Raw genomic sequence first — 27530 nt, 5'->3', positions numbered from 1 at the left:
TTTTCTTCCCCTACAGATTGAACTATGAGCTTTTGCACTGAGGCAATCACACTGCAGATTAGCTGCTCAAGATCCCAGCTATGTGTGAGACCTCTGTTGTGAAGCAGGCCTAGGTTTTAGTCCTGATTCCGATACTTACTCTGTATGCAAGTCACTAAAAAAAAAAGCCTCTGTTTTCTCATTTCTAAAATGAGGATAGTAATAATAGTTACCTTATACAGCAATTGTAAGCATTGGTTGCTGTTGTTTAGTTGTTTAGTCATATCTGACTCTTTGGTGACCCCATGGGCTATAACCTGCCAGGCTTCTCTGTCCGTGGCATTTCCCAGGCAAGAATACTAGAGTGGGTTGCCATTTCCTTCTCCAGGGGATCTTCCCGACCCAGGGACTGAACTTCATCTCCTGCTTGGCAGGCAGATTCTTTACCACTGAGCCACCAGGAAAACCCATTGTAAGCGTTAAGTTATATTAAATTACACAGAGCACAGAAAGCATTTATCACAGTACTTAGCAGATGGTGAATATTCAGTAAGCACTTCTTATAGTTGTATTAAGTCCCATTTCTTTACTTGGTTGCAGTCTCCTTGAGGTCAGATGCATTTTCTATCTCTTAATCCCTGGCAAAGTTTTAAGCAGACAGTAGATTCTTGTGATTAATTTTATACACCTAGTAAAATCACATTGAATTTGTATTATTTCTCAATTTTAGAGTAAGAAGAGCAGAGTAAAACAGGCCCAGGAGTGGGCAGGCTTGACCCTCAGGGAGGAGCTGTGTGGTCAGAGTATCAGACATCACTGTTCTGTCCTCCTTCTGGGACCCGAAGTCCAGAAAGCTCCAAATCTCAGAGAAGAAGTATGAGAAAGAACAGTTTGGATAAACACATTTAAATTTCTTAATCCCCTAATCGTAAAAGGTTAAGCAGATGCAACATGAATACATGATTTAAAGCCAGTGGTCTTGAGACTTTTGCAGGATGGTTGTGCTTTGACCATCCTTTGCCAGTATGCCTTGAATTAAGAAGCTCTTGCTGGAATTCTTAAACCCTTTCTTAAAATATGCTTGGTTTCTCTTATCATCTTCCAATTAAAAGGAAATGAGAAGAGATGCCAATTCAGCTGCCCTTTGAAGGAAGTATGTTGATCTCAGGACATATAATTTGAATAATAACATGTAGCACTTTGCCTTTTACTGAGGGGGCCCACCATCATGCCTGTTGCATTTCCTAAAACTTACATCTTGTCAGGTCAATCAAATTTAAAAGTCAGTCCAACTCACCAACTGTTAGCTGGTAAGCCTGGCCACCGCGGAGCTGCTGGTGCTCCTGGTGGCTGGAGTGCTGAGGAATCTAAATATCTTCTGTAGAATCTTCTAGAATCAAGCCCATCTGCTGTCATAGAATGCTGCTTGGCATGGAGGCCAATCTCTTGCATGGCATAACACACAAGGTTTTTGCATTTAGGTTATTTTAATTCATGGGTAGTGCATTTGGTATGAGTTTGATTTTTACAATTTCTGATTCAAATATTGTCATAGAACATATGAAAACAGACCTTTTCTGTATCACTAAATAACTTTTCAATTAAGTGATAACCATAAATACAAAAATCACCTAATATAAAATCTCAGCTAAATTTTCGGATCTGGTTACATAAAGGTTTTTTGATGTAAACAAAATCAAAGTTGGGGCTAACCAGATTCTCTGTGACCATTTTATCTTTAAAATAAAATTTTGCATATGAAGCCTCTCTCTATTGAGTTTAAAGCAGCACTTCCAGTCAATGCCCAGCATTATCTAAGTATTGATAGTCTGGGTAGCTGAAGTGTGAACCTTCATTTCTTTCTTTTAGATATTGCCTCACATTATCAATACATAATAGCAACCTCTTGGTAAATGCTCATGAATGCAAATTCTTGTTTTATATATTTTGAGAGGAGGGTAGACTATACTGAGAATAACAGATAAGTATTTGCAAGTTCTGTCTACACATTTTTTTCCTTTCCATCTGTTGCCAAATGTAGGAAATCACCTATAAAAGACCCTTGGAAATGGTACAAAATTGTGCTGTCATTTGACCAAATAACCACAATTGTCTGTGGCTTTGATACTTCTCCAATAAAAAGTTCTTATTTGGCCAACATCTTTTTAGTCACAATAAAAAGTACAACTTAAAGAGCTTTTAAGTCTCTACACTGGCTGCAAAAGAAAACAAGACAAGTACTTTATATGCACGTGTGCACATACACACACACACACAAACACACACACACACACATACCACACACTGAACTTTGTTTCCAAGGTTCAGTGAAGGCAGCACTTTTTCACTGGTAACATATCCAAAGAGATGAATCAGAAAATTTAGGAGCGATTTAACACCACTTTGCACAGACAATATCAGTCCTATTTTGTGGGGACTAAGAAGGGTTGGATGATTAAATAGTATTCTCTAAATGGCAAGAGATTATTTTTCTCTAAATTCAAGTCTGGAAGTCACCATCAGGGGGTCCACAGAACAGGCAAGAAGATGCCTGAAGTCACCATCAGGGGAAATAACACAGTGCAGTGTGTTTGCCCTGCCAGCCGAAACAATCCCCAGACAGACACTACATGGCACTCACATAATCAAAAATAGTTAGACCCAAGAAAGCAGTTTATGAAGAAAAGCACCAAACAATCGGGTGTAATTTTCATCATAATCTGCAATCTTTAACCTGAATAATGAAATTTAATCACCATAAATATTAAATAGTAGAATTCCAAATGATCGGATGACCCAAGTTATCTTTGAACTTTTTCTTTTTCAAAAGCTGGTCACAGTGGCACTTAAAAAAATAAATCAGAAAATAATATGGCTTCAAGTGGACGAATAAATATGAATTTTTAAGAAAGTCTCTGCATTATCTATTGCTTTCCTCTTGATTTGGCTCCATTGATAATTTCTCCCCAAGTTTTCTAATAAGTTCTGCCAGGTCTTCTGAATTCTGAGTTTTTTCTTCAAGGAGTTCATAGCGGAGACTTGAGATGTCTTGTTTAATTTCCTTCAGTTCCCCTTTGAAAAACAAGAGTGACAAGAATTCAATTGTAAATATGTAATGCAGAGAAACTGGTGATTCTGTATAGATCAAAATCTGTTTTAATTCCACACACATCTGTATTTTGAATCTTTTCAAAGGAAATCACTCTTAATGGGGGCAGATTTCTATTTTCTCAGCTAAGTATTTTGGGTAATGAAAAGATTATAGAGAAAACTTATAATGAAAGTCCCCCTAAAATAATTGAAATTGAAACATTGGCAACAAATGTTACAGGATTTTGGGGGCAATGGACCCTCACTTTCACCACCCACTTATTTCTCCCTTCAAGTGTAAGTGAAAGCGTTAGTCACTCAGCTGTGTCCAACTCTTTGCAACCCTGTGAAGGCTTCTCTGTCCTTGGGATTCTCCATGCAAGCATACTGGAGTGGGTTGCCATGCCATCCTCCAGGGAATCTTCCTGACCTAGGGATCAAACCGGGTCTCCTGCATTGCAGGCTGATTCTTTACTGTCTGAACTACCAGGGAAGTCCTCTCCCTCTAAAGCCCCCCACAAAAATAGTACAGTCTACTTTCCCTGTTTGCAGGCTCCACATCTGGAATATGAAGGATAGGCTGGAATACAATACTCCTTTTTTATATGAGGAACTTGGTATTGACACAGGTCCTAGAACCAATCTCCCACAAAGACTAAGGGATGAACACAGTTACTTATCTAGCCAACAGCATCTGCCCTTTGGAGAAATAGCCTCTATTTCCTCAGCATGAGGCAGTGCTGATGCCTGGTGCGATGCAGTCTTCTCCCCTTGAAGCCCACCCTTCCCACGTCCACCTCTCCAGCTCTGCCTCAACTTGGCCTCAGGCCCCAGGTGTGGCTCATGCTCACGGGCTGACTTCAACTCACCTTCATTCACTTCATCACTTTCCTTGTCTATCTGGGCTTGTAATACATATCTTTTAATGAGCCTCTTCATTATTTTCTAGACAGGAAAAGGAAAAATCCATCTTAGTTTTACGTTCATGACCAATCTCTCATTTGGAATAAGCTTCTGAATCTTTCTGTCTTTAGTAAATACTTTGAAGTGATAGCTATGAGAGATTAAGATGATTTATCTGATAGGGAATGTATACTATCTACAGATTTTAAAGTAAATTTTAACATCACCAGGGCTAATGACTCAAAAGTTAATTCATGAGAAAAGAGTAAGTTTAGAGCAAACGCATAATCCTTGATGTTCATTGCTTGTATTTTACTTGAAAAATGTTAGAACAAGACACAGCCTTTCAGCTGGGTGGGTCAAAGGTGTGCAGTTCGGCCTGTGGGAATGGAAAGTTAAGTAAATGTGCCTCATTTATGGATTTTCCCCTCCATTACCAAAAAATGTAGCCAGTTTTGATCGTATACTTTCTAATAATTTAGGATTGGCTAGTTTCAATGTAATAATATTTCTCCAGCACTTGGCTTCTACCATGAGGATACTGCTTTTACTATATACTTTTTATAAATAATAAGAGGCTTAGCACATATGTAGGAAGTCCTGAGCGGATGGATATATAGCTAAACCAAATCTTACTACCTAAGCCCAAAATTAAATGATAGACAATAAAGTCCCACTTTCAAGAACTTATTCTAAGAATGTAATTAGGTATACAAACAAGTCTTTTCATAGTAGTACTCCTTATAAAAGTGGAAAAAATAAACCCTAAATGTTCATCAATAGGGGATTATTTATTTGTACAAAGGAGTACAGTACCTCCATTAAAATTAATATGAATATATGCTTTGTGAAGTGGAAAACTATTACTCATTATATATTATTATCTCATTTAGATAACACTGCATATTTGTTGTTGTTGCTGTTTAGTCACTGAGTTGTGTCCAACTCTTTTGCGATGCTGTGGAGTGTAGCCAGGCTCCTCTGTCCAGGCAAAAATAGTGGAGTGGGTTGCCATTTCCTTCTCCAGGGGATCTTTCCAACCCAGGGATCAAACCAGCATCTCATGCATTGGCAGGTGGATTCTTTACCACTGAGCCTTCAGGGAAGCCCAATATTGCATAAACATTTCTATAATAATATTAAAATGTATGTAAAATTATACACATAAGTATAATCATCTGGCAGAATATTCACAAAAAGTAAGTAGTCTTAATTGCTCAGTAATAGGGTTTGAGATGACTTTTACTCTCTTCTTATGCTTTTTGAATATAGTCTTGATAGAATAAAAATGTAGGGTCTAATTCCCATGATGGCAAGATTTCATCTATTTCATTTACTTCTGTATCTCTAGTACTTAGAAAGTGCATGGTATGTTGTAATTACTCAATAAATATTTTTTGTATTAGTGCATTATCACTGAAAAAATATCATAACAGGTCATTATCCTTTTAATAATTGCACTGTGTGAGTTTCTAAATATTACAAATAACTAGTCATTTCTTTAAAACCTCATGCTTACCTGATATTGTCTTGGAGGATTAGTGAAACTGTTTAACTGGAAATCTTCTGAGCTCCTTATACTTGATTGTTTACTATGTGCAAACTGTAATTTGAAAAGAATTAGAAATTGATTCTTATTTAATTTTTAAATAATGTGATGGCCTTTATCTCATAGTTTCATATGTGATAGTTACACATATGAACTAATAGTCTTATATACATAATCTTTTCTATATGTATGCTGCTGCTGCTGCTGCTAAGTCGCTTCAGTCGTGTCCGACTCTGTGCGACCCATAGATGACAGCCCACCAGGCTCCCCCGTCCCTGGGATTCTCCAGGCAAGAACACGGGAGTGGGTTGCCATTTCCTTCTCCAATGCGTGAAAGTGAAAAGTGAAAGTGAAGTCGCTGGGTCATGTCTGACCCTCAGCAACCCCATGGACTGCAGCCTTCCAGGCTCCTCCGCCCAGTACTCTTGCAGGCAAGAGTACTGGAGTGGGGTGCCATTGCCTTCTCCGTTCTATATGTATAGTGCCATTTTAACTTAATTTGCTTAATATTCTTTCTTCCAACACAAATCATAGATGTTTTAGGTGTGTTCAGCCTCTTGGTGGCTATTAGAGGTTGTCTGAGGACTGTCTTAGACTCCGTGGCTGTCAGTCATGCTGTCATGAGAGTCATGCTTTAACACTCCCACAGTTGTATCCTTGGTAGAGGGAGAGGCAAACAAGTTGAGAAAATAATAGTGGTGATCTCAGAAGTCCACTGGTGAGGGAGCCACAGTCCAGCATGACTGACAACACCATCTGCACATGCAGTAGACCGTGATGAGACTCCTGAGGAAACACCAGGAGACGACTTTGTTGAGGGATAGGATCCAGGTGTCAAGAAAGCACTAATAAATCTATTTGAATTTTAGAATGTGTATAATACCCTATCTGGGTAGGACTTTTCAAATAATACATATGCTTGAAGAGGCAAATGACAAAGAAAGCAATCTGCAAGAGAGGTGGTAAAGCACCATATTGACATGCTAAGAGAAAGATTAGAAACCTCTTTAACATATTTTCTAAAGGGAAAATGGCTTTACAAAGAAATAAATAGGAGAAACTGAACAAAACACAGTATCTCCAGATATATATTTTGCGGGGTGCAAAATTTTTTCAGGGGTAAAGAAACTTCAAGACCATTTACTAAGACAGCCATGATTTCTATTTCCCAGTGATATCTACACTGTTAGAGCTAATGCATGCTTGCTTGCTTCAGTTGTGTCCGATTCTTTGTGATCCCATAGACTGTAGCCCACCAGGCTCCTCTGTCCATGGGATTCCTCAGGCAAGAACACTGGAGTGGGTTGCCATTTTTCCTCTGTTAGAAGTAAAATGAAAGTGAAAGTCGCTCGGTCATACCCAACTCTTTGCCACCCCACTGGACTATACGGTCCATGGAATTCTCCAGGCCAGAATACTGAGTAGGTAGCCTTTCCCTTCTCTAGGGGATCTTCCCAACATAGGAATCAAACCCAGGTCTCCTGCATTGCAGGTGGATTCTTTACCAATCAGAGAAGCCCAATGAAATTCAATTAAAATCCTTAACTCCAATTCTTTGATGCTATAAATGGCCACACATTGAAGTAAAGCAGCTATGCACACATTCATCCATTAAACAGGTATTTTATGAGCGTCTTCTATATGTAAAGAACTGTGCTATGTCCTGAGTATTTAATTAAGAACATAAATTATCTAGCTGAGTTATAATAGGAAAAATATGGCAAGGCTGACAAGATTCATAAAAATATATATAATTGTGAAGATATTCTTTAGATAATATCCTTTTTCATGTAGCTATTTCCCTTTCTCTTTCACCCTTTCTAAAAATGTCAAGAAAATATCTGTATTTTTTTTAACTTGATATCAACTTTAAAAAAAATAAGATAAAATTATACAGTTGACCAAATTAACCAGAGAGATGGCTTAGGTTCTGTAGAAGAACTCTTGACAAAAGCCTGAAAATTCAAATCTGGTTCTGCCTTCAGGTTAGCTGTGGAACACTAGGTGAGAAGCTGAAATCCTATAATCTCTCCTGATAGTGAAAAGAATGCCCTAGTTGATCTCTGGAGTCATGCTGCTGCTGCTGCTAAGTCGCTTCAGTCATGTCTGACTCTGTACGACCCCACAGACGGCAGCCCACTAGGCACCCCTGTCCCTGGGATTCTACAGGTAAGAACACTGGAGTGGGTTGCCATTTCTTTCTCCAGTGCATGAAAGTGAAAAGTGAAAGTAAAGTCACTCAGTCGTGTCCAACTCTTCCCGACGCCCTGGACCGAAGCCCACCAGGCTCCTCCATCCATGGGATTTTCCAGGCAAGAGTACTGGAGTGGGGTGCCATTGTCTTTTCCACTGGAGTCCTTTAAACCCCATTAATTTATGAATTTGCGAGACAAATGTAAACTTCAACATATTTTAATATTTAATTCATTTGCAAATAACATAATCATTAATTTTTATAATGATATAAAATATAATGATCGTAACCTCTAATATTAGATATGATTCCTGAATTTCAAACTGTGACTTATGCTTTAAAGACATCATTAAACATGATGACCAGAGTCAAGCTCACTTCCACCCCTCGGTTTTTAAGCTAAAGCATGGAGGGTGAGGACAGGTTCATAATCAGAGGGAAAAGATCCAAACAAAGGGAATTTTGGAGCATCCCAGCCATCTGCTTATGAACACCTAGCCTCATGGTGACAAATTATTAATTTAATGTTTTCTTTTGTTAGAGGCCACGAACATATCCAAATGGTGTTCATGGAAATAAGAAAGTGAAAATTTATACTTCTTTGAGATTATTTTAGAGATGAATGTGTGGACCTTAGTACATGACGTGCCAATCATCCCAAATTAAAGCAGCTCCACAACACACCACACCTATGGCAATAATACTTTTTTGAAAACTTAATAACCACACAGGTGGTCTTTCATTTGCTCTTTTCTAACTTAAGGCCTTTGAATTTGTTGTTCCCAATCCCCACAACATTATCTTCCTGGGTCTTTGCCTGACTGACTTGCTTTGTCTGATCCTCTGGAGTTGAGATGAATGTATAAGCTCCTCAGATGGCTTTCTCTGCCCACCCCATGAAAATAGATCTTAAGAAAGCTAGGCCTTTTGTATCCTTCGTGCTCTGTGCATGCCAAGTTGCTTCAGTCGTGTCTGACCCCTTGTGACCCTAAGGACTGTTGCCCACCAGGCTCCACTGTCCATGGAATTCTCCAGGCAAGAATACTGAAGTGGGTTGCCCTCCAGGGGAGCTTCCCAACCCAGAGATTAAACCCGTGTCTCTTATGTCTCCTGAATTGGCAGGCAGGTTCTTTACCACTAGCACCACCTAAGAAGCCTCTTGTATCCTTCATAACATGCCAATTACTTTATTCATTGGCTTGTTTACACGGTTATTGCTTACACCCTCCTGGGCTCCACAGAAGGAAGGACTTTGTTTAGTTCATCTCAGTTTCCCCAGAGCCATCACTCTGAGACAGATGGTAAATGCTCAGAAGTAGTTGGCTGATGAAATGAATGAAGAAGTACTTTTGGGTAACTAGTGGAGATCATTTGGTTTCTAGACACCTTGCTGTACAAGGCATGTACAATCTAGGTTCATGAAACAGCTGGCTACAATTCAACCACATGGGAAAAATATATCTGAAACCTGGAGAGCTGGTTTTAAGGTCTGAGGCAGATGACTTACAAACTGACATACTGGATGACACAAAAGAGGCAAGGGAAAGCCAGAAAACAGTTTTAAGAATGCATACAATTATAGGTTTTCTAAAGTGTAGATCTACAGTATGTCATACAGTTTTAGCATAACACATGGCTTCCCTTTGCATGCACCCAGTAGGCAGAGTCTGGGCTTTCTCAATTGCAACATTTTTAACACTTTGGGCTGAGTAATTTTTTTTTTTACTTTAAAAATTCCATGTGTTTGAAAATTAAATGTCCACTTTTCAATGATGGGTGTATCTAAGAAGCCATTACAAGGAAAATTAGAAAATATATGTAACAGAAAATAATAGAATTTTATATCACTAACACTGCCATTTAATAGAAAAATCTATAATCACTTTTTAAAATCCAGATGCACATTTTTGAAAAATACAAATACCCAGGTATTGTTTTTTTGCTCCAAAGCTCCAGATGTAATTCCAATGAGCAGCCATGTTTAAAAATAAGGTTTTTAATTTGATCTTTTACTTTTAGCCTGTTTCACTTTTTCTATTTCATATTCAGTGCTCTCATTTAATTTCATTTATGGGTTGGGTACTTCCTTACTGTGGGGGTCTTCTAGCGCATTGTATAATGTTTGCCCGTATCCCTGGTCTTCACCCCTAGATGCCAATAATAGGACCCATCACTAGTTTTGACAACCAAACCTGTCTCCAGGTATTACAGATGCACCCTAGACTGCTGGTCATGTGGGATAAAAATCAGCTCTCACTGGGAACCAGTTATATAATTAAATGGTACCTGACTAAGCAGTAATAAATCCACTTGGATCTTTTTTATGTGACGAATTCTGCTCTAAATCTGCAATGTGAATTTGAATGCAAATCTAACATTTACACAGCAAAAATTTCTAATCAGTTTCTAATATGTAGTAGGTATTCAACAAGCACGTGTTTAAAAACTTAATAACCCCAAGAAATAATATGTAAGAAGAAACTTACCCAATGGTGCAAAGAAGCATTTTAACCACTTGGTGGCAGAAAATTCTAATTTATATTTGCTTTGATGTACGGCCACTAAAATAGACTGAGAAGTCGAAGCAAGTCAGTGGGCAATATGAATAGCATTTAACCCTTAGTGATTTGGACATTTACAGATGATACTGATGTATAATATGAGATGGGAGTGAGGAAGGGGGTTTGGTGAGTGGAAGCAGGAATGATTGGGTGTGAGCTCTGTACCTGACTAATATGCAGATATACACTCCAGTTCTGAAGGGAGCACTGCCTGCTCCTTTTTTTCATACCTTCTACCACATTTCCTGCATTCTTTATGTTGTCTTTCTTTCACTTCCTAGTAATTAGTTTGATATTAGCATTTTCATCTTGCTGCAGCTTCACTGTAGGATGGCAGTGAGGAATACTAAATAACTGTTGTTATTTATTAAGCGGAACAAGCAAGCTTCAGTCTTTGGAATTTTTTATGTTTGGACATAGCAACAGTTCTGAGAGTTTCCCACTCTCCACAAGCATTGAAGGGTCTGAGGCTGGGATCAAAGCAATGAACTGAAAAAGTACAGGCAATATGATCAGTCAGCAGTGGGTGCTGATGTGTGGGAATGAAGCCAGGTAGATGTGGATTTGAATTCTGGCTCTGGCACATGTCTGAAATGGGACTTTGAGCAGTTCATTTCACCTTTGTTATCCTCAGGTTTCTCATATATACAATAAGGAAAATAATATTACCTACATCCCTAGAGCTGAATGTGAGGATTAAAGATGTAAGTGGTGTAGAATATGTAGCTTGACATACAGTTGATATTGTACAAATGTCAACAACTATTATTACTATATGGAAGGATAAATATCTACTTTGTGGCTTTAGACCTGTTTCATGGTTGGTTTGAGTCTGTTTTTTTTTTTTTTTTCTGGAGATACTTCGCTGAATATTGCTTTTCACTTATGTGTCCATGACTAAGGCATTCAAGCAATGAAATATTCAATGATTCCCACACCCAGATGAGCATTAGAATCTCTTAAGGACTTAATAAAATACACATTTCCAGGTCCCATGGCCAGAGATTTTAACTTGATAGCTCTAGAGCAGAGGATGGGTAATTTGCACAAATTTGTATGGCAAAATGACCCTGGTGATTGTAATTGGAACTATTTCATCAGATGACTAAAAAGACAGCCTCTGACCTAACTGAAGGCTAAAGGACATAGTTCTTGGGTATGTAACTGATGAAAAAAATCTACACATCTCATTCAATATAGTGCAGAATGGATCCAAAATGCTAAGATAACGTCTTTATGCTCCACACTGGCCTATTGTCTAGGTCACATGAAACCTGCTCTGAAACTGACACTTGGAGGTGATCTGTTCTAGAGCTGGAACAGAGCAGATATTCAAGAAGCTATTTGGCATTTTTAGGTTTACATATATAATGTAGTACAGCAGAGACTGAATGTATGCTGTTCTTTCAGACTCTGTGTCTGAAAAGTTAATGCTAGAGACCACCAAAGTGAGTGACAGAATTAAAAGTGATGACTAAAGATAATGATGAAATTAAAAGATGCTTACTCCTTGGAAGAAAAGTTATGACCAACCTGGATAGCATATTGAAAAGCAGAGACATTACTTTGCCAACAAAGGTCCGACTAGTCAAGGCTATGGTTTTTCCAGTGGTCATGTATGGATGTGAGAGTTGGACTGTGAAGAAGGCTGAGCACCGAAGAATTGATGCTTTTGAACTGTGATGTTGGAGAAGACTCTTGAGAGTTCCTTGGACTGCAAGGAGATCAGCCCTGGGATTTCTTTGGAAGGAATGATGCTAAAGCTGAAACTCCAGTACTTTGGCCACCTCATGCAAAGAGTTGACTCATTGGAAAAGACTGATACTGGGAGGGATTGGGGGCAGGAGGAGAAGGGGACGACAGAGGATGAGGTGGCTGGATGGTATCACTGACTCGATGGATGTGAGTCTGAGTGAACTCTGGGAGTTGGTGATGGACAGGGAGGCCTGGCGTGCTGCGATTCATGGGGTCGCAAAGAGTTGGACACGACTGAGCGACTGAACTGAACTGAACTGAAAGATAATGAATGCTTACTTTGTTTCAAAAAGTATTGTTATATGGCTCATCTGACTGATTTCTATAGTTTGCGTGGAGCAGATATGCAGGAAGAAGATGTGAAGGAATGTTCATGTGACCTAATCACTTTAACCTTCAAGGAGTCAGAAAGAAGACCCGAGTGAAATAGAAACTAAACATAGACTTCATGAAAAAGTGAGCAAAAGCTACACAAACTAAGTAAGGGAAAACACACCATGAGAGTTCTTCTTAGTACATAACAGTGTCAAACATGTTCCAGTAGGAGTTCACCTCAGCAATAACAGGCAAAAATAAATGGAACTACAAATGGTTGCTTTAAAAAGCATTTTCTCGGGAATATAGTTAACGTATCATGCAAAAGCACACTATGTGAAATGTGCCTAGTTTTGTTCATCATAAGCTTACATGGCAAAGGGAAATAGGCACCTGTGTTGGTTTGGTCCTCTGGGAATCAAATGCCAAGACAGTGTCAGAAATATGAAATGTGTTCAGAATCATACCTCTGAAAGATAATGGGAAGTGTGAGCAGACGGCAGAAAAAGCTCCCAGACCATGAGGCTTGGCTCACTTGTGAAAGAGGGAGAGGTAGGAAGATTGAGAAAGCTGGGCACAGAGTGCCCCAAGAGAGGTCCTGTGCTGGCAAGAAATGCCCAGGACCCAAAAAGTATGACCGTGGTGGGAAAGCTGAAGGTATCCCAAAGAGGCTGCAGCAGGAGGCTGCCAGCTGACCGAGCTCCCCGAAGCAGGTTGTGTCTTGAAAGAAGATACGAGCCATACATCTCCATGGTTGCCAAAATAAACAGCCACTCTAGAAGGTTCGTTGGTGGCCTCCCTGGTGGCTTGGAAGGTCAATGCCTTGCAATGCAGGTGACCTGGGTTCAATCCCTGGGTCGGGCAGATTCCTTGGAGAAGGGCATGGCAACCCACTCCAGTATTCTTGCCTGGAGAATCCCCATGGACAGAGAAGCCTGGCGGGCTTCAGTAAACAGGGATGCACAGAGTTGAACACAACTGAAGCAACTTAGCACGCATACACCATAAGGTTCAGCTGACACTGAAATCAACATTTTATTGATCCACCACTAGGGTCAGACACCAGAGGCTTTGTATTGACCTTAAAGAGTTTACTTTAATCTGGGGTTGAAATATATGCTAATGGAAAGCATAAAGTAATCCAGTCATGTTAAAAGGATATAAAGTGTATTTTTCAGATGATTTAAACAAATTTTAATTTTCTACATTTTTGGAGAAACTACAGAGAAAATAAAATTATTTCACTGAAAGGTACTACAGATTCTATCTGCCTGGAGAATACCATGGACATAGACTGCAGGGTTACAGTCCATGGGATCACAGAGTCAGAGACAACTGAGTGACTAACACACACACACAGCTGCTGCTGCTGCTGCTAAGTTGCCTCAGTTGTGTCCGACTCTGTGCGACCCCATAAACGGCAGCCCTCCAGGCTCCTCTGTCTCTGGGATTCTCCAGGCAAGAGTACTGGAGTGGGTTGTCATTTCCTTCTCCAGTGCATGAAAGTGAAAAGTGAAAGTGAAGTTGCTCAATGGTGTCTGACTCTTCTCGACCCCATGGACTGTAGCCTACCAGGCTCCCCTGTCCATGAGATTTTCCAGGCAAGAGTACTGGAGTTGTTTGCCATTTCCTTCTCCAACACACACATAGATTCTATCATAAAGGGAAAAAAAGCATTTTAATCCCCCTTAAATTTTTTATACTTGTTCAATGACTTATTGTTATCATTCACTCATCATACTTTTAGTATAAGCAATTTCTTACTGAAAAGTTGTAAAATCCAACTTGAAGTGAAAGTATTAGTTGCTCAGTCAGGTCCACCTCTTTGCGACCCCATGGACTGTAGCCCACCAGGCTCCTCTTATCAATGGAATTCTCCAGGCAAGAATACTGGAGTATGTAGTCATTCCCTTTTTCAGGGGCTCTTCCTGATTCGGGGACAAATCTGGGTCTCCTGCATTGCAGGCAGATTCTTTACCATCTAAGCCACCAGGGAAGCCCCAAATCCAACTTACACTGACCTATTTTTTTGAAAAATTTTGTTGAGTTAATTATAACCAAAGGACAAAAGCTGCTTCTCTGTAACAAGTACCTACTAGTGTTTGTGATTTACAAAGCTTCAACTGAATCCTCCCAACGATTTTGTGTGATGGGTTGTACAACTTGACTAATCCTATTTTGTCAATAAGGAAATTAAGGTTCAGAGAAGTTAAATGAATTGCTAAAGTGGCAGAGATGAGATGAGATCTCATTCTTCTGACTACTTAGTTCAGTGCTCTCACTTTATCAATATTATATCAATACTTAAGAGTATTCCTATTTTGTTAGAGGAGGTAACACACTTGGCTTAAAAACAAAACAAAACCGCAACCCTCCTTGGCGTTTGTGTTGCATGTGGTGGCCCTGGAACAGAGCTCTGGCTAATGAGATATAGTAACAGATGTTGGGAGGCACTTCTGAGGGTGGTGACCGATTCCTCTGGTGCCCAACTTTTCCTCTGCCCCCTTCTTCATGCCTGAATAGGAGGTGTCATGTCTGGAGGTAAAGGTGTCATCTTGTATTTGACTATGATAAAATATCCAGGGGAATTGCAGAGACTCACTCCTGACAAGAACCCTGTACTGCCAACTCTGGAGAGTTAAATGAGAGGGGAGAAGACAACTGTCTCGCTTAAATCACCATGTTTATTATTATTATTATTATGTGCAACTGAATGCAAGTCTCACCTAATACATTGCTCTTCTCCTATTTAGTTCACTCATAATTTCCTTCTGCCTTGTGCCCCTACTATGTGCCTGCTGCCAGAACGAATCAAAAGTCCTCATCATGAGGGATTCTGCCACTCCAAATTAGGCAGCTGATGTAGCTCTCGGGTACACTGCTCATTGTAAACTGTGCTGACTGGAGCAGCCACTGAATTCTCAGGGAGCCTCTTTTGACAACCTCTCGATTACTGACAAATAATGCAGCTCTGCGAGGTGTGCATAATTGCCACTTGAGCTGTGGAGAATTACATTAATTATATCTCCATCAGGTCCCTGACAAGTTCCTCTATTATTTTAATTTTTCTTTCTTTACATCACAATTCTATATTTTATCACCCCAAAGTACTCCAAATATATGTTTAATATCTGCCTTAAACAGCCATGTAATTCTTCTTGCTGATGCACTGGACACAGGCTTGCTTTAACTTCTCAATAGCAGATTCTTGGAGCACTGCCAAATTGTTAATTCTTTAATGTGTCTACTGTTTCTTAAAATTGCTTCTGAATATTTGTCCTTCTCTCTGAGAAGATAAGCCAGATCATAAGTGTGGCTCCATATTTTCAAATGTGATCTTACCTGTTTTCTGTCAAGTGATAACTTTGAAAGGTCTTCATGACTTCCCAAAATTCCAAATTTCTTTCCTTCATTTCTCTTTTAAAGATAGAGAGTAAAATGAATACAATCACTAATTATACATTGAGAACTGTAAGATGAATTTCGCTCTTCCTTCATCCCATATTCTAAAAGCCATCTGGTCTAATTCTCCAGCAAGTTTCTTTGAGAGGAACATATTCTTACTAGGGTCTTCGTTTGGTGAATACTCAGATATTTCATTTGGACACTGAATTGTCTGGGGTTGCAGTTCTAACTACATGTTACTAAGAGCAACATGCTTAGTAACATGGAGTAAGGTGAGCGAAATTTTTGCTATTCAACCCACTGAGTTCTATAAGTTATACATCTGGGAGAGCACCAAAGATCATATATTTTTTCCAAAATTCCTATCCAAAATAATCATCATACATTTAAAGAAAGCTTAAGAATTCTCAAAGCACTTCACATATTTATTTGATTTGATTTTCATGACATAGATATAACTGTAATTCCCATATTACAGGTGAAATTGGAGCTCAGGGAGCTTAACTTGAGAATCCCAAGTAGTAAGATGCAAACCCAGCAGGAATTAAAATATTTCCTTTATATTCAATAATAGAACCTTATAATTGCAAGGGACCTTTATGATCATTTGGCTCAGTTGCCCACCCAGTGCAGAAAATCTATAAAATCCTAATACTGGTCATCTAGCATTTATTGATTACTTAAAATGATAGGGAACTGACTATTTCATAAGAAAGCCCACCATTCTGTTGGACAGATCTTGATAAATTTTTTTTTTACATAAAGCTAAAATTGAACTATTAGCAAATTTTGCCCATGGCCTCTTTTCCTATATTTGAAGAATAAAATAAACAAATGTATTTCCTCATTAAAATTGGGAATTGTAAAAAATATTCATTGTATTCCCCTTCAGTCTTCCTTCTAGAAGCAGCTGACTCATCACTTATCTATGACACCATATCCAAACCTGTCTGCCTCTTGGCCCTCCTCTGGTGGCATCTAGTCTATGCTCCTCCTGGATACAGAGTTCTGTCCCCTTGGAATTCCTGGCAGAGAATAACCTCCCCACCCCCATGCAGTCCACATAGCATTCCACATGCTCCACACATTCCTTAACCCTCTGTGATGGTTCTACTCCTTCATCAGGCACTAGACAGATCACTTCCATGGATTCTTAAGATGGCCCTGCTTCATGAGATTACAGTTTCCAATTAGTACCCTTAGATAGATCTTTCTTGATGTAATGCCAAGACTCATCTCCCATATTACATGTGAGCAATTGATTTCTGAACTTCTCTGTGTAGAACTTAAGAGTCTGTCAGTGTCCCCGAAGTCATGATCAGCTAGCTGTATAAGTTGAAGGTGAAAAAAAATTGAAGCTGCATAAGCTGAGGTATATAACTACACCTAGCTGTATAAATTGAAGACAAAGGGAGGGACATGTAGCTACCACAGTGAAAATGTGCCCCAGAATAGCTCTCCCTTTTAATACCCACTCTGGAAAATGTGACACATTATTTAGCTACATTTCATGGATTTTTCTTATATTTTTTAGTAAAAAATGTCCAGTGTGCTCCTAATAAACAGACAAAAGCCAAAGGACTGCTCTGAGCTAATTGACTACATTTGGGAATGGATAGGCATGTCATCACAAACTGCTTCTTTATAAAGGGATGTGGTATCGTGCCTATCATGGTTTTAGTGTTTAAAAACATAATTTCAAATTATTAAGTCAAATCACCTTGTTCATTTCTGCATCCTTCTGGAAACCTTTTTTATGGCCCTGGAACAATTCAGAAATCCACTTTTTAAGCCTCAATAAGAGATAAAACAGGGACTTTGGACTTGGCACCAGGTTGAAGGGAACAGGAAGAGTTCTTCCCTCCTCAAAGTAAGAAAACCAAAGTTTGGCCCTTGCGAATTTCCATTCCACATCAGCATCATCCTATACAAATAAATATGACAGTTCAGCAAGGAAATGCATAAACAGAATTACTGGGATGCTTCTGATATTGTGTGGCTAGATGGAAGTAATGTTACCTACAACAATCTCAGACCCCAAACACCACCCCAAGATATTCTCAAAAATATTAAGGTACTATTCACACACTCTTAGGAAAGAAAATTTAGGAAAATTTACTTAAAAAATTATCATTCTTACAGATCTTAAAACTTGCATGTATTTATAAATACACTGAAAGTTATAAAGCTATTTTCCTATATTCTGAAAAACGCTATGAAAAATTATTCACTCTTATATTTTGCAACAGATCACTACTTTGATGAATTTGGGACACACACCAAGATTCTTGAATAAAAATCACTCTAAATTTGAGAAAAAGTCAATTTTGAACATCACTCAAAGTAAGATTTGGAGAACAGTGGCATTCATAAGCAATAATTTTTAAATGAAACATAAATTCATGCTGATATAGTATCTCTAAGAATTTACAAATAATAATACTAAATCATACAACATTTCTCATCCTTATTCCTTACTACCCTACCACACCCATAGATGTTGTGCTTGGAAGCAAAGGATTAAATTTTTCTGATTACTACATATAAAGAATATAAAAATATAAATTTTCTATAAAATATATAAAGAAGTATATAAAGAGGTAAAGAACAGATAGAAAGTAGTCTATAGTATCACCACCATTGCTGAGTTGATCCCTGAAATAGTTAAAATATATACCACATAGTATGCAAATGTATAGAGATTATACCTCAATTTCCTGGAATGAACTGTTGATCATTGCAATTAACATGTTTAGCAAAACAATGACCATTGTAACATTATAGACTCCATAAAGAACATAACCGATGTTTTCAATAAATTTGTGATTATAGTTGATGACCACTGATTTCACTTCAGAAAGTCCAAATATAGCCCAAAACAGTGTCTTAAAACTCTCTTCCACTCTGGGTAAAAAAAAGGAAATAAAGGAGATGATAAAGCATACAAATGAATGACAATGATACTATAATAAAAGCAAGCTGATTTAATGTCTGAAAATTATTAGATATTCATGAGAAAATTCTTCACTTCCCTGAGCCTCAGTTTTCTTTTTTTGTAAAATGGGTACAATAACTATTTCCAGGATTGTTGCAAGGATAAGGGAATATTTTGCATATGAAGCACACAACTCACTATCTGGCACATAATAAGCACTCAATAAATGTTAAAATAACTTCAAACCACAGACATTAACATTTAAATAATCCATAGTTTTGGTAAGAAAATATTAAATGTATTAATAAAAACAATGTAATATGTAATTTATAATTTATATATGTAATGTAATAATGTAATTTATAGTCCTTTTGTGTTTTCTGCTCATCTACACTTCTAATATCCAATAAATAGATAATGGTATGTATCTTAAGGTGTCTTAAGGAAAATATGACAATATAAACATAGTCAGTGTTACTGAAATCACTGACATGTCTTAGGAATTTCAATGCATTAAGCATAATTATTGACCAAAATGAAGCTCCTCTGCTTAGGTCAGTTGGTTCAATCTCTCTGATAAACTGAACTTTACAGGAATATGAGTAATAGGTTATGCTTTGATCAGTACTTCTCATTGTAACATTTTTTTGTTGTTCTTCAGTTGCTCGGTCATGTCCAACTCTTTGTGATCCCATGGACTGCAGCGTGCCAGGCTTCCCTGTCCTTCACCATCTCCCAGAGTTTGATCAAACTCATGTCCATTGAGTCAGTGATGCCATCAGTCTTTCCTAGAATCAAGGTCTTCTCCAGTGAGTCGGCTCTTCGCATCAGGTGGCCAAAGTATACCTGAATACCTAATATTTGAGTAATGTATTCCAAACATACTTTATAAAAAACGTGTATCCATGGTGAACATAAGTTAAAACCCTTGTTGCTGCTGGTAACTCAGATTGATTTTGGAAGCAGCCATTCTCATAGGGCCCCAGGAGTCTGAACTGAGCAGTATACAGCAGTGAGGAGCACAGATGCTAGGGTCAGTGGACAAGGGACTAGTCCTGGCTTTTCTACATACTAGCAGCTATGAGACACTCAGCATGTCATTTAACTTCCCTGAGCTTCAGTTCCTTTTTGTGTGAAACAGAAATAATAAGATGATGTGTGTGAGGTAGCTCTTGGCCCTAAAATTGTTGAGTTCTTACAACACATTTAAAACTTCTCTCATAATGCTAAAGAGTAACTGGAAATAATGTCTTTACTAAAACATTATTTATCCCACTGTTGCATATGAACACTATTAGGCTAAAGTTTAATTGACAATCATCATGATTAAAAGAACCAAAAACACCTACGTTGTGAAGGCTTCGTTTTGCTTTGCACCAATGTAGTAGGAATAGAGGTTGAACATTCCAATCATAAAGGCCACAAACACCATGATGAATATGACCATGAACTTGAAGATATCTTTTACTGTTCTTCCAAGTGATATCTGCAGAGGTCCAAAGCTTTCATTTGCTGGTAAAATGTAGGCTATTCTGGAGAAACTTAAAACTACAGCAATTGCATAAAGACCTTCAGATATAATTTGAGGATCAGAGGGGTCCCACTTTATCCTGGCTAGGAGAAAGGAAAGACAAAAGTTATGGTGAGTTTATTTACATTTTTTACTTGGGGCTTTCCTGGTAGCTCAGATGGTAAAGAATCTGTCTGCATTGCAAGAGACCTGGGTTTGATCCCTGGGTCAGGAAGATCTCCTGGAGAAGGAAACTTTTTACTTAGGTAACTTCTTTTCTGGGATAGAAATATAATTACATTAGCAATCCAGTTAATTTCTTCAAGTGTCAGGTATATTTGAACTTTTGAATTTACAAAGAAAATTACCCCCTGGTTTGCTGGCAGTTTTCCATAATGGTATAGCATAATGGTCGAGAGTACAAACTATGGACTTGGCTTATGTAACCACTCCAACATTCTTGCCTAGAGAATTCCACGGACAGGAGAGTGGTGGGTTGTAGTCTGTAGGGTCGCTGAGAGTTGGACATGATTCAAGTGACTTACCACACATTTCTGCATGCATCTATCTATCTAAAATCAACTAGAAGAACTAGTACAAATTATTTATCTTATTAATAGTTTTATTTTCCCATCTTTAAAAATGACATACTGTTTATACCCTATCATCTGTTGTGAGAATTTAGTAAATCAACATACATTCAGTGTTTAGAAAGTGCTTGGCACTAGCTAAATAGTGGCATTTACTATTTAATCTTAAACTATAATAAAAGAAAATAAGGCCCTAGTAAATGATATCATTATTTAGTCCTAAACTATAATTACACCATAAAGTAATTTGGGGCCTGTGCAGTACTTGTAGTTATTTAAACTTACTAAGGTAATTTATATTGGCCATTCAAGTCTATTTTTATCATAGAATGTAGTAATTATTCATTTATGAATTTTTCTGACATTATTACATCAGAACATCAAAAATCTAATTAAGAAGCCATTATGAAGAAAAATGCAAAGCAGTGTGTAACAGAGAGGAAAAACATAATTATAAATTTGTATTTGCTTATTTGCTGAGAAGTAGAATTAGGAACAATAAAGTAATAAAAGCAGTTTCTTTTTATATAGCACTTTGAATATAAGGTCAGTATAAAAATAGTTTGACTTGTAAAATTCCATATATTAAAAATTCTCTTATAAAATAATGGCTATATTCCCTGTGCTGTACAATATATCCTTGTATAAAAGCCATGTATGTGCTCTAAAAATTGTTAGGTATTAAAATATTAAAGAGAAATAATAAAAAAGAAATCCCTATGTGATACAGCCAATAAAACTCATAGAGATGTCAACCGTATGTTAACTGACATCTTATCAGAGGAGGACTTGAAGTAAGTAGTCAAAGAGAATCTGTTTTTCCCACCCTAGGTTTCTACAAGGAGAGGTTTTCCCTAAGCAATAACTGAACCTACTTCTGTTCCTTTTTTAGTCACTTTCCTCCTGGGGAGGTAGAATGACTTCTCTGATTGCTAAACTGGGTAGAAATTGAGCATACTGGACTCAGCTCTGCCCTCTTTATCTTGGGAATTTCCTTCTGATCTTCCATGGAGGACTCTCACATGATCAGATACCTGCTACCATACCCCTCTTTGGGTATGACTGCCCTGTCCATGGCTGCTTGGAAATTGGAGGATATATCTGTCTAAGCCTGGGGTTCAGTATTGCTGAGCCAGTTGACTAATAAACTCAGAATTATATCATCCACTCTAAACTTTGTCAGTATTAAAGGTGATGATTTGACCTAATGTGGGTACTTTATTTCTCATCTAGTTCAAAGGCTTCCCTCATGGCTCAGCAGGTGGGTTCTGTCCCTGGGTCAGGAAGATTCACTGGAGGAAAAAATGGCAACCTACTCCAACATTCTTGCCTGAAAAATCCCATGACAGAGAGCCTGGTGGGCTACAGTCCAATGAGTCGCAAAGAGTTGGACACGACTGAGCGACTAAGCACAGTATAGCACTAGTTCAAAGTCTGGGTGAGAAAAAGGGGTGCTATTTATTGGTAGCCTTCGATGATTAACTTGCTTTCGAATAGTTTACATGCCTTAAACAGAAATGGTACTTAAATGTGTACTATTTTTAATAGACAAGAAGAAAAAAATAAATCCACGACATAATACAAGCATTCTCAATGAAGTTTGGTGGTTAGCCAATTAATACCAGAGATAAGGGGAGATGATTCTTGTGATTGAGAGGTTTTCTGCCAGAAGAAATATCAGGAAAGAAGTAGAAAGCATAATAAAAGATATAGATAATCTGAAGAAGCTGGAAATTGACCAATAATTTTATGAGAACTGAATAATAACTAAACTGCTACTGATGTGTTCCTTTTTTTTCTTTCATCATTTTATCTAAAAAAATTGAAATAAGTTTTTATTAAAGTACAGTTGAATCACAATGCTGTGTTAGTTCCTGCTATATAGCAACGAGAATCAGTTATACATAAACCCACTCTGTTTTAGATTCTTTTCCCATGTAGGTCATTACAGAATATTGAGTAGAGTTCCCTGTGCTATACAGTAGGTACTTATTAGTTATCTATTTTATATATAGTAGTGTGTATATGTCAATTCCAATCTCTCTCTTGTGTTTATCCCTCCCCTCCCTTCCCTCTTGGTAACCATAAGCTTGTTTTCTACATCTGTGACTCTATTTCTGTTTTGTAAATAGGCTCATTTGTACCTTTTTTTTTTTTAAGATTCTGCATACAAATGATATCATGTAAATTCTGCATTTTTATAAACATATTGACTGAGTACTGTAAACTCACCCAAATTGTAGTATTTCACATTGTCTCCCAGTGTAACTTTTGTTAAATCCTTTAAAGTATCATTTGCATCAATGATGCTCTGGGCTTTGGAAGCATGCCAAAATGCCATGAATCTTGCAATGAATGATGCTGCAAAGATTGCCAGCATTCCAAAATCAAGCATATTCCACAACTCAAACAAGTACTCCTTGGGGCCTTGAGTCCAAATTTCTTTACATTCAGCCCATATCATGCCTGTATGGGAAAGAGGTTAAAATAGGGGTTAAAATCCAATTTCATTCCAGCCTTAGTTTTCAACAAAACAAATTTAAAAGGTCTCAGGCTGACATTCAAAACCCTTCAAAATATGACTTCATCTTACCCATTCAGCCATAATTATCCTGTCCCTACAAATCCTATAGTCCAAAAATATCAGTGCATTATCATAAAGCAATTTGACAAAGTTCATTAAGGGCATTCAAGCAGCAAACATGATTTGATCCATTAATTCTGTACATAAGATGTTCATTATAGGATTCTTTATAATAAAAAAAAATATATATGTAAAAACACAGATACTAACATCCTCAAAATAGAAGTAATCATGGGACTTTCACAAATAGACTATTACGTAGCCATTTCATATGATATTTTAATTACCATGGAATAGTGGCCACAAGAATGTGCCCCACAGGCCTCCAAATACAGAAATTCAACTGGCCATGGGCCAAAGCTGCAGCACTCTGAAGACTATAGACACTTTTGCCCTAAGGCCATGCTTCCCATGGGCTGCTCCTCACCAGTAACTGAGGACACCCCTTCTTGGGAGGCATGGGACTCCTCCAATGGCTGACCTCGGCTCAAGGATCTCTCGACACTTGTCCAACTTTCTTTAGACAGAATGGAGATCTAGGGTGCTTCTGTCCTACCTTCCTTCCCTCTCTCCTGCCCTCAACATCAACCTTGCATCGCAGTCTTACAGCCCTTGCAGGTTTCTTCAGCTCCCTCCCATTTCTCTCACATAGAATTTCCCTTAATAAAATTGTTGCATGTTAAATTCTGTCTTTGCATATGCTTCTTGGAGGACCTAGACTAATACACAATGGGAAATGTTTATGTCATAAACATTCAAGCATGCCAAGTAAACATTTTATATATTCTATGATATTATGTTTAAAACAGCATAGTAAAAGACTAGAAGGAATTACAGGAGCATAGTAGTAGTTGTAGTTTCTTCATGGCGGAATTATTAATAATGTTGCACATCCACTCTAAAACTTAGTGTATTACTTAGGAGCACAGGTTTTGGAATCAGACACCATGGCATCACTAATGCAACAAACATAAACTTGGGCAAACTCTGGGAGATGGGGAGGGACAGGGAGGCCCGGCGTGCTGCAGTCCATGGGGTCACAAAGAGTCAGACACCGCTGGGTGCCTGAACAATCACAGTCATCCATTTGTTAGCTGTGCAATCTTTGGCAACTTACTGAAACTTTCTAAAATTCAGCTTGCAAAATGGGGATGATAGTAGTTTGTACCTACTTCATAGGATGGTTATGAGACTTAAATAACATATGAAAAATGCATAGCACAGTGTCTGGCACTTGAAAACATAACTAATACTTACTGAGAATTTACTATTTCAGATTTTCTATGTCTGGTATATATTTTCTTTCTTTATTAAAAAGAAGTAACTTTACCTCTATTATCTTTAAGACATCCTAATCTCTGATGTCCTGTCTCCTCCTAGAGCCATCTGGAGAAACACAACCTAAACACCAACAATTCCTCAAAGTCTACTTCCATCAAGAAGTCTCCAGGGTCCCCTAGCTGAAATAAATCTTCTGCCCTTTCTGCCACTAATCACCTTCCCCAAATCCCCATATTTGTCATAAACTTTTATCACAGAACCTATGTGAATGATTGTGAAGCCCTGTAGGGGTTTTAAAAAGCCATGCTCTGTCCTTCCAACAGCTTGTGCGTGCATGCTAAGTCACTTCACTTGTATCTGACTCTTCTCGACCCCATCGACTGTAGCCTGCCAGGCTCCTCTGTCCATGGGATTCTCCAGGTAAGAATACTGCAGTGGGTTGCCATGCCCTTCTCCAGGGGATCGCCCCAAACCAGGGATCGAACCTGTGTCTCCCGTGTCTCCTGCATTGGCAGGCAAGTTCTTTACTATTAGGACCACCTGGGAATTGCCTTCCAACAGCTTAACTGTGCTTTTCTCAAAATCAGCATTCAATGTATCACACGACTTACTTATTTTGAAATTATTCCAAATTTAGAGAAGGCTGGGATTGAATTCATATACACTTTAGTGGATCAGATTTATTAATAAAATAGGAAACACTGCATGTGTCCACTCATGCACACACACATGCACATGCACACACACACACACAAACAATGAGCAGGAGTGAAAAAATCTGAGGGCAGTCTTTGTGTGGATGTTGTCCCTGGGTTCCCACCAGCTTCCTCACTATGAAACAAGGGTAGTTTAGAGTAGCTGAAAAACAGATTACTGGGGGTTTTAAATTCGTATAGTCTAGTTGCTTTCAAAGCTTCTCTCCTTCTTCCCACTTCTCCTCCATCTTCTCTCTCTTTAAGGGGTACACTTCTTGGTAAAAATGATATCTTCCCAAAGCTTAAAAGATAAAACAGATACAGCAAACCATTCTGTTTGAAGGAAAAATTTCCATATTATGTTTTCTGAGGACCCCCAGGCGTTGCCAAGCATAGTTCAAAATCCTCCATCTAGTCCAGTTTCTTCACAAGCAGAGAACTCCTCCACAGGGTGGAGCCTCTGCTTGAATATGTCCTGAATTACTCCTACTGAAGGCTGCTCATCCCATTCTTGACTTTGCAGGAAGTATCCCTTCACTGTGAACCTGTCAGTACTAATTCTGCCCTCAAAAGAATGAATCTGCTCCCTCCACCTTTACATTTCTTAAAACAAAATTTTTTTAAAAGCAAAAACACCTGTGCCCTCATTAAATTTATTCTTCTAGAGCAGAGGTGGGTTTCCCATGAAGCAAATGAAATTTGAATTCTAGGATGCCTTATTTGCCCAGGATCCTCCATTTTTCCTTCTCTATTTTGCCTTCTTTTTCTCTAAATGGGGCCCTCCAAAAAATTAAATTTCAGGCTTCACAATCCCTAGGTTCCGCCCTACCTCCCACCCTCCAGAGTAAGCTTCTCAAGTCCCAACAGGGGCTTTTCTGTGGAGAAGCCACTCACTTTTCTGACAGCTTTCCACTTGGAATGCTCCCTATTTTGCCAATTGCCTGCAGCTGTGGTCTAGACAGAGTGTGGCTCAGGGACATAATTACAGCCCTTGCCTGCAGTCCTTCCCTCCTGTTGAAGAGTCAGTCCTGCATTGCATTTCCTTCCTCGGCGCTCACTGGACATTAGGCTAAAACTGCTGCTTAAGACCTTTTCCTGTGAAGTGTCATCAAGCACGTCTCCTCCTCCCTGTGTTCCTGCTACCCTTCTCATTTCTCCTTGTTTTGAGCTCACCATTCTGTCTTGTCAAGATCTCTTGGAATGCAGATTCCATCATTCAGCTTTTCAACTTTTCACTAAAATTAAATCAGTTTGCTTTCTGTGACCAATAATGTCAGTCTTTTCTTTCAAACCAGCTAGCATCAGACCTAAGTAGGCCACTTAATGATTATTTCCAGAAGGTACAACCACTTTCAAGAAAATTCAGGAAGAAAAAAAATATCAGTGTTAGAAACTGAACCAGGAGTCTAACACATGCTACAAAGTACCAGTTGTCCATTCTGAGTTGTTCACTGTTTTCCCTTTAAATGAACACTGAGAACATCTCCGAATCTCAAATATAAAGGTTATTGGGCCAGTTGTTCCAAGGAAAATGCTTTTATTCATAAAATTAAAAGTTAACATTCTTGGTTTAGGTTTCCAGGTGAAAAAGGAAAAACTTCTAATGCTTATATTAAAATATTAGTATGAGAAGAGTAAATTATGTTTGATAAAGAATAAGATGAACATAGATGCATGTGTATGTATGGATGGGTCCTTTTACTGTTTACCTGAAACTACCACAACCTTATTAACTGGCTATGCCCCAATGCAAAATAGAAAGTTTAAAATAAGAAAAAGAATAAAATGACCATTCATTATATCTAATCCCCTTACATAAAATTAAATGCTTTCAAAGTTTAACCTTGAAAGAGTCATATCTTGATTAATATCTTTTCAGTAGGAAATATCACTTCCATATAAAACATATGAACTCTTAATGAAGAGTTTAATAATAATCATAGCCATCTGAAATTTATTAAACATTTCCAGTGTGCCCAGTACTATATTATGTATGTTTCACATACTAACATGCACAAAACATGACAGCATACAGGCATATTTAGCTTGAGATAAAGGCAATGTCCAAATGATCATTCTTATTTTAAATCAAATATTCAAAGTGAGATGTAATATATTTCTTAGAGCTTTATAGCATAAGACAAACAAATTAGAAAAGAAAAAGTGGACAATCAAACTCTTCTT

The 27530-nt window shown here is 38.1% G+C and overlaps 1 protein-coding gene across 1 annotated transcript in view; it reads right to left on the bottom strand.

The window, feature by feature from the left end:
• Positions 1 to 1456: 1456 nt before the first annotated feature.
• Positions 1457 to 27530, bottom strand: part of TRPC6 (transient receptor potential cation channel subfamily C member 6) — a 166280-nt gene continuing 140206 nt past the window's right edge. The window contains exons 6-13 of the mRNA XM_055547555.1: positions 23019 to 23252; positions 20036 to 20300; positions 18460 to 18655; positions 17472 to 17675; positions 15689 to 15763; positions 5492 to 5575; positions 3939 to 4014; positions 1457 to 3051 (exon numbers count right to left, since the gene is read on the bottom strand). Of these exons, the coding sequence (XP_055403530.1) occupies positions 2900 to 3051; positions 3939 to 4014; positions 5492 to 5575; positions 15689 to 15763; positions 17472 to 17675; positions 18460 to 18655; positions 20036 to 20300; positions 23019 to 23252 (1286 nt within the window). The 3' untranslated portion in view covers positions 1457 to 2899. The remainder of the gene's footprint in view (positions 3052 to 3938; positions 4015 to 5491; positions 5576 to 15688; positions 15764 to 17471; positions 17676 to 18459; positions 18656 to 20035; positions 20301 to 23018; positions 23253 to 27530) is intronic.

Source organism: Bubalus kerabau, chromosome 15, assembly GCF_029407905.1.
Source record: "Bubalus kerabau isolate K-KA32 ecotype Philippines breed swamp buffalo chromosome 15, PCC_UOA_SB_1v2, whole genome shotgun sequence".
In the NCBI taxonomy this organism is placed as follows: Eukaryota; Metazoa; Chordata; class Mammalia; order Artiodactyla; family Bovidae; genus Bubalus; species Bubalus kerabau.
The sequence above is the reverse complement of the archived record's forward strand: the minus strand, read 5'-3'. Positions and strand labels throughout refer to the sequence as shown.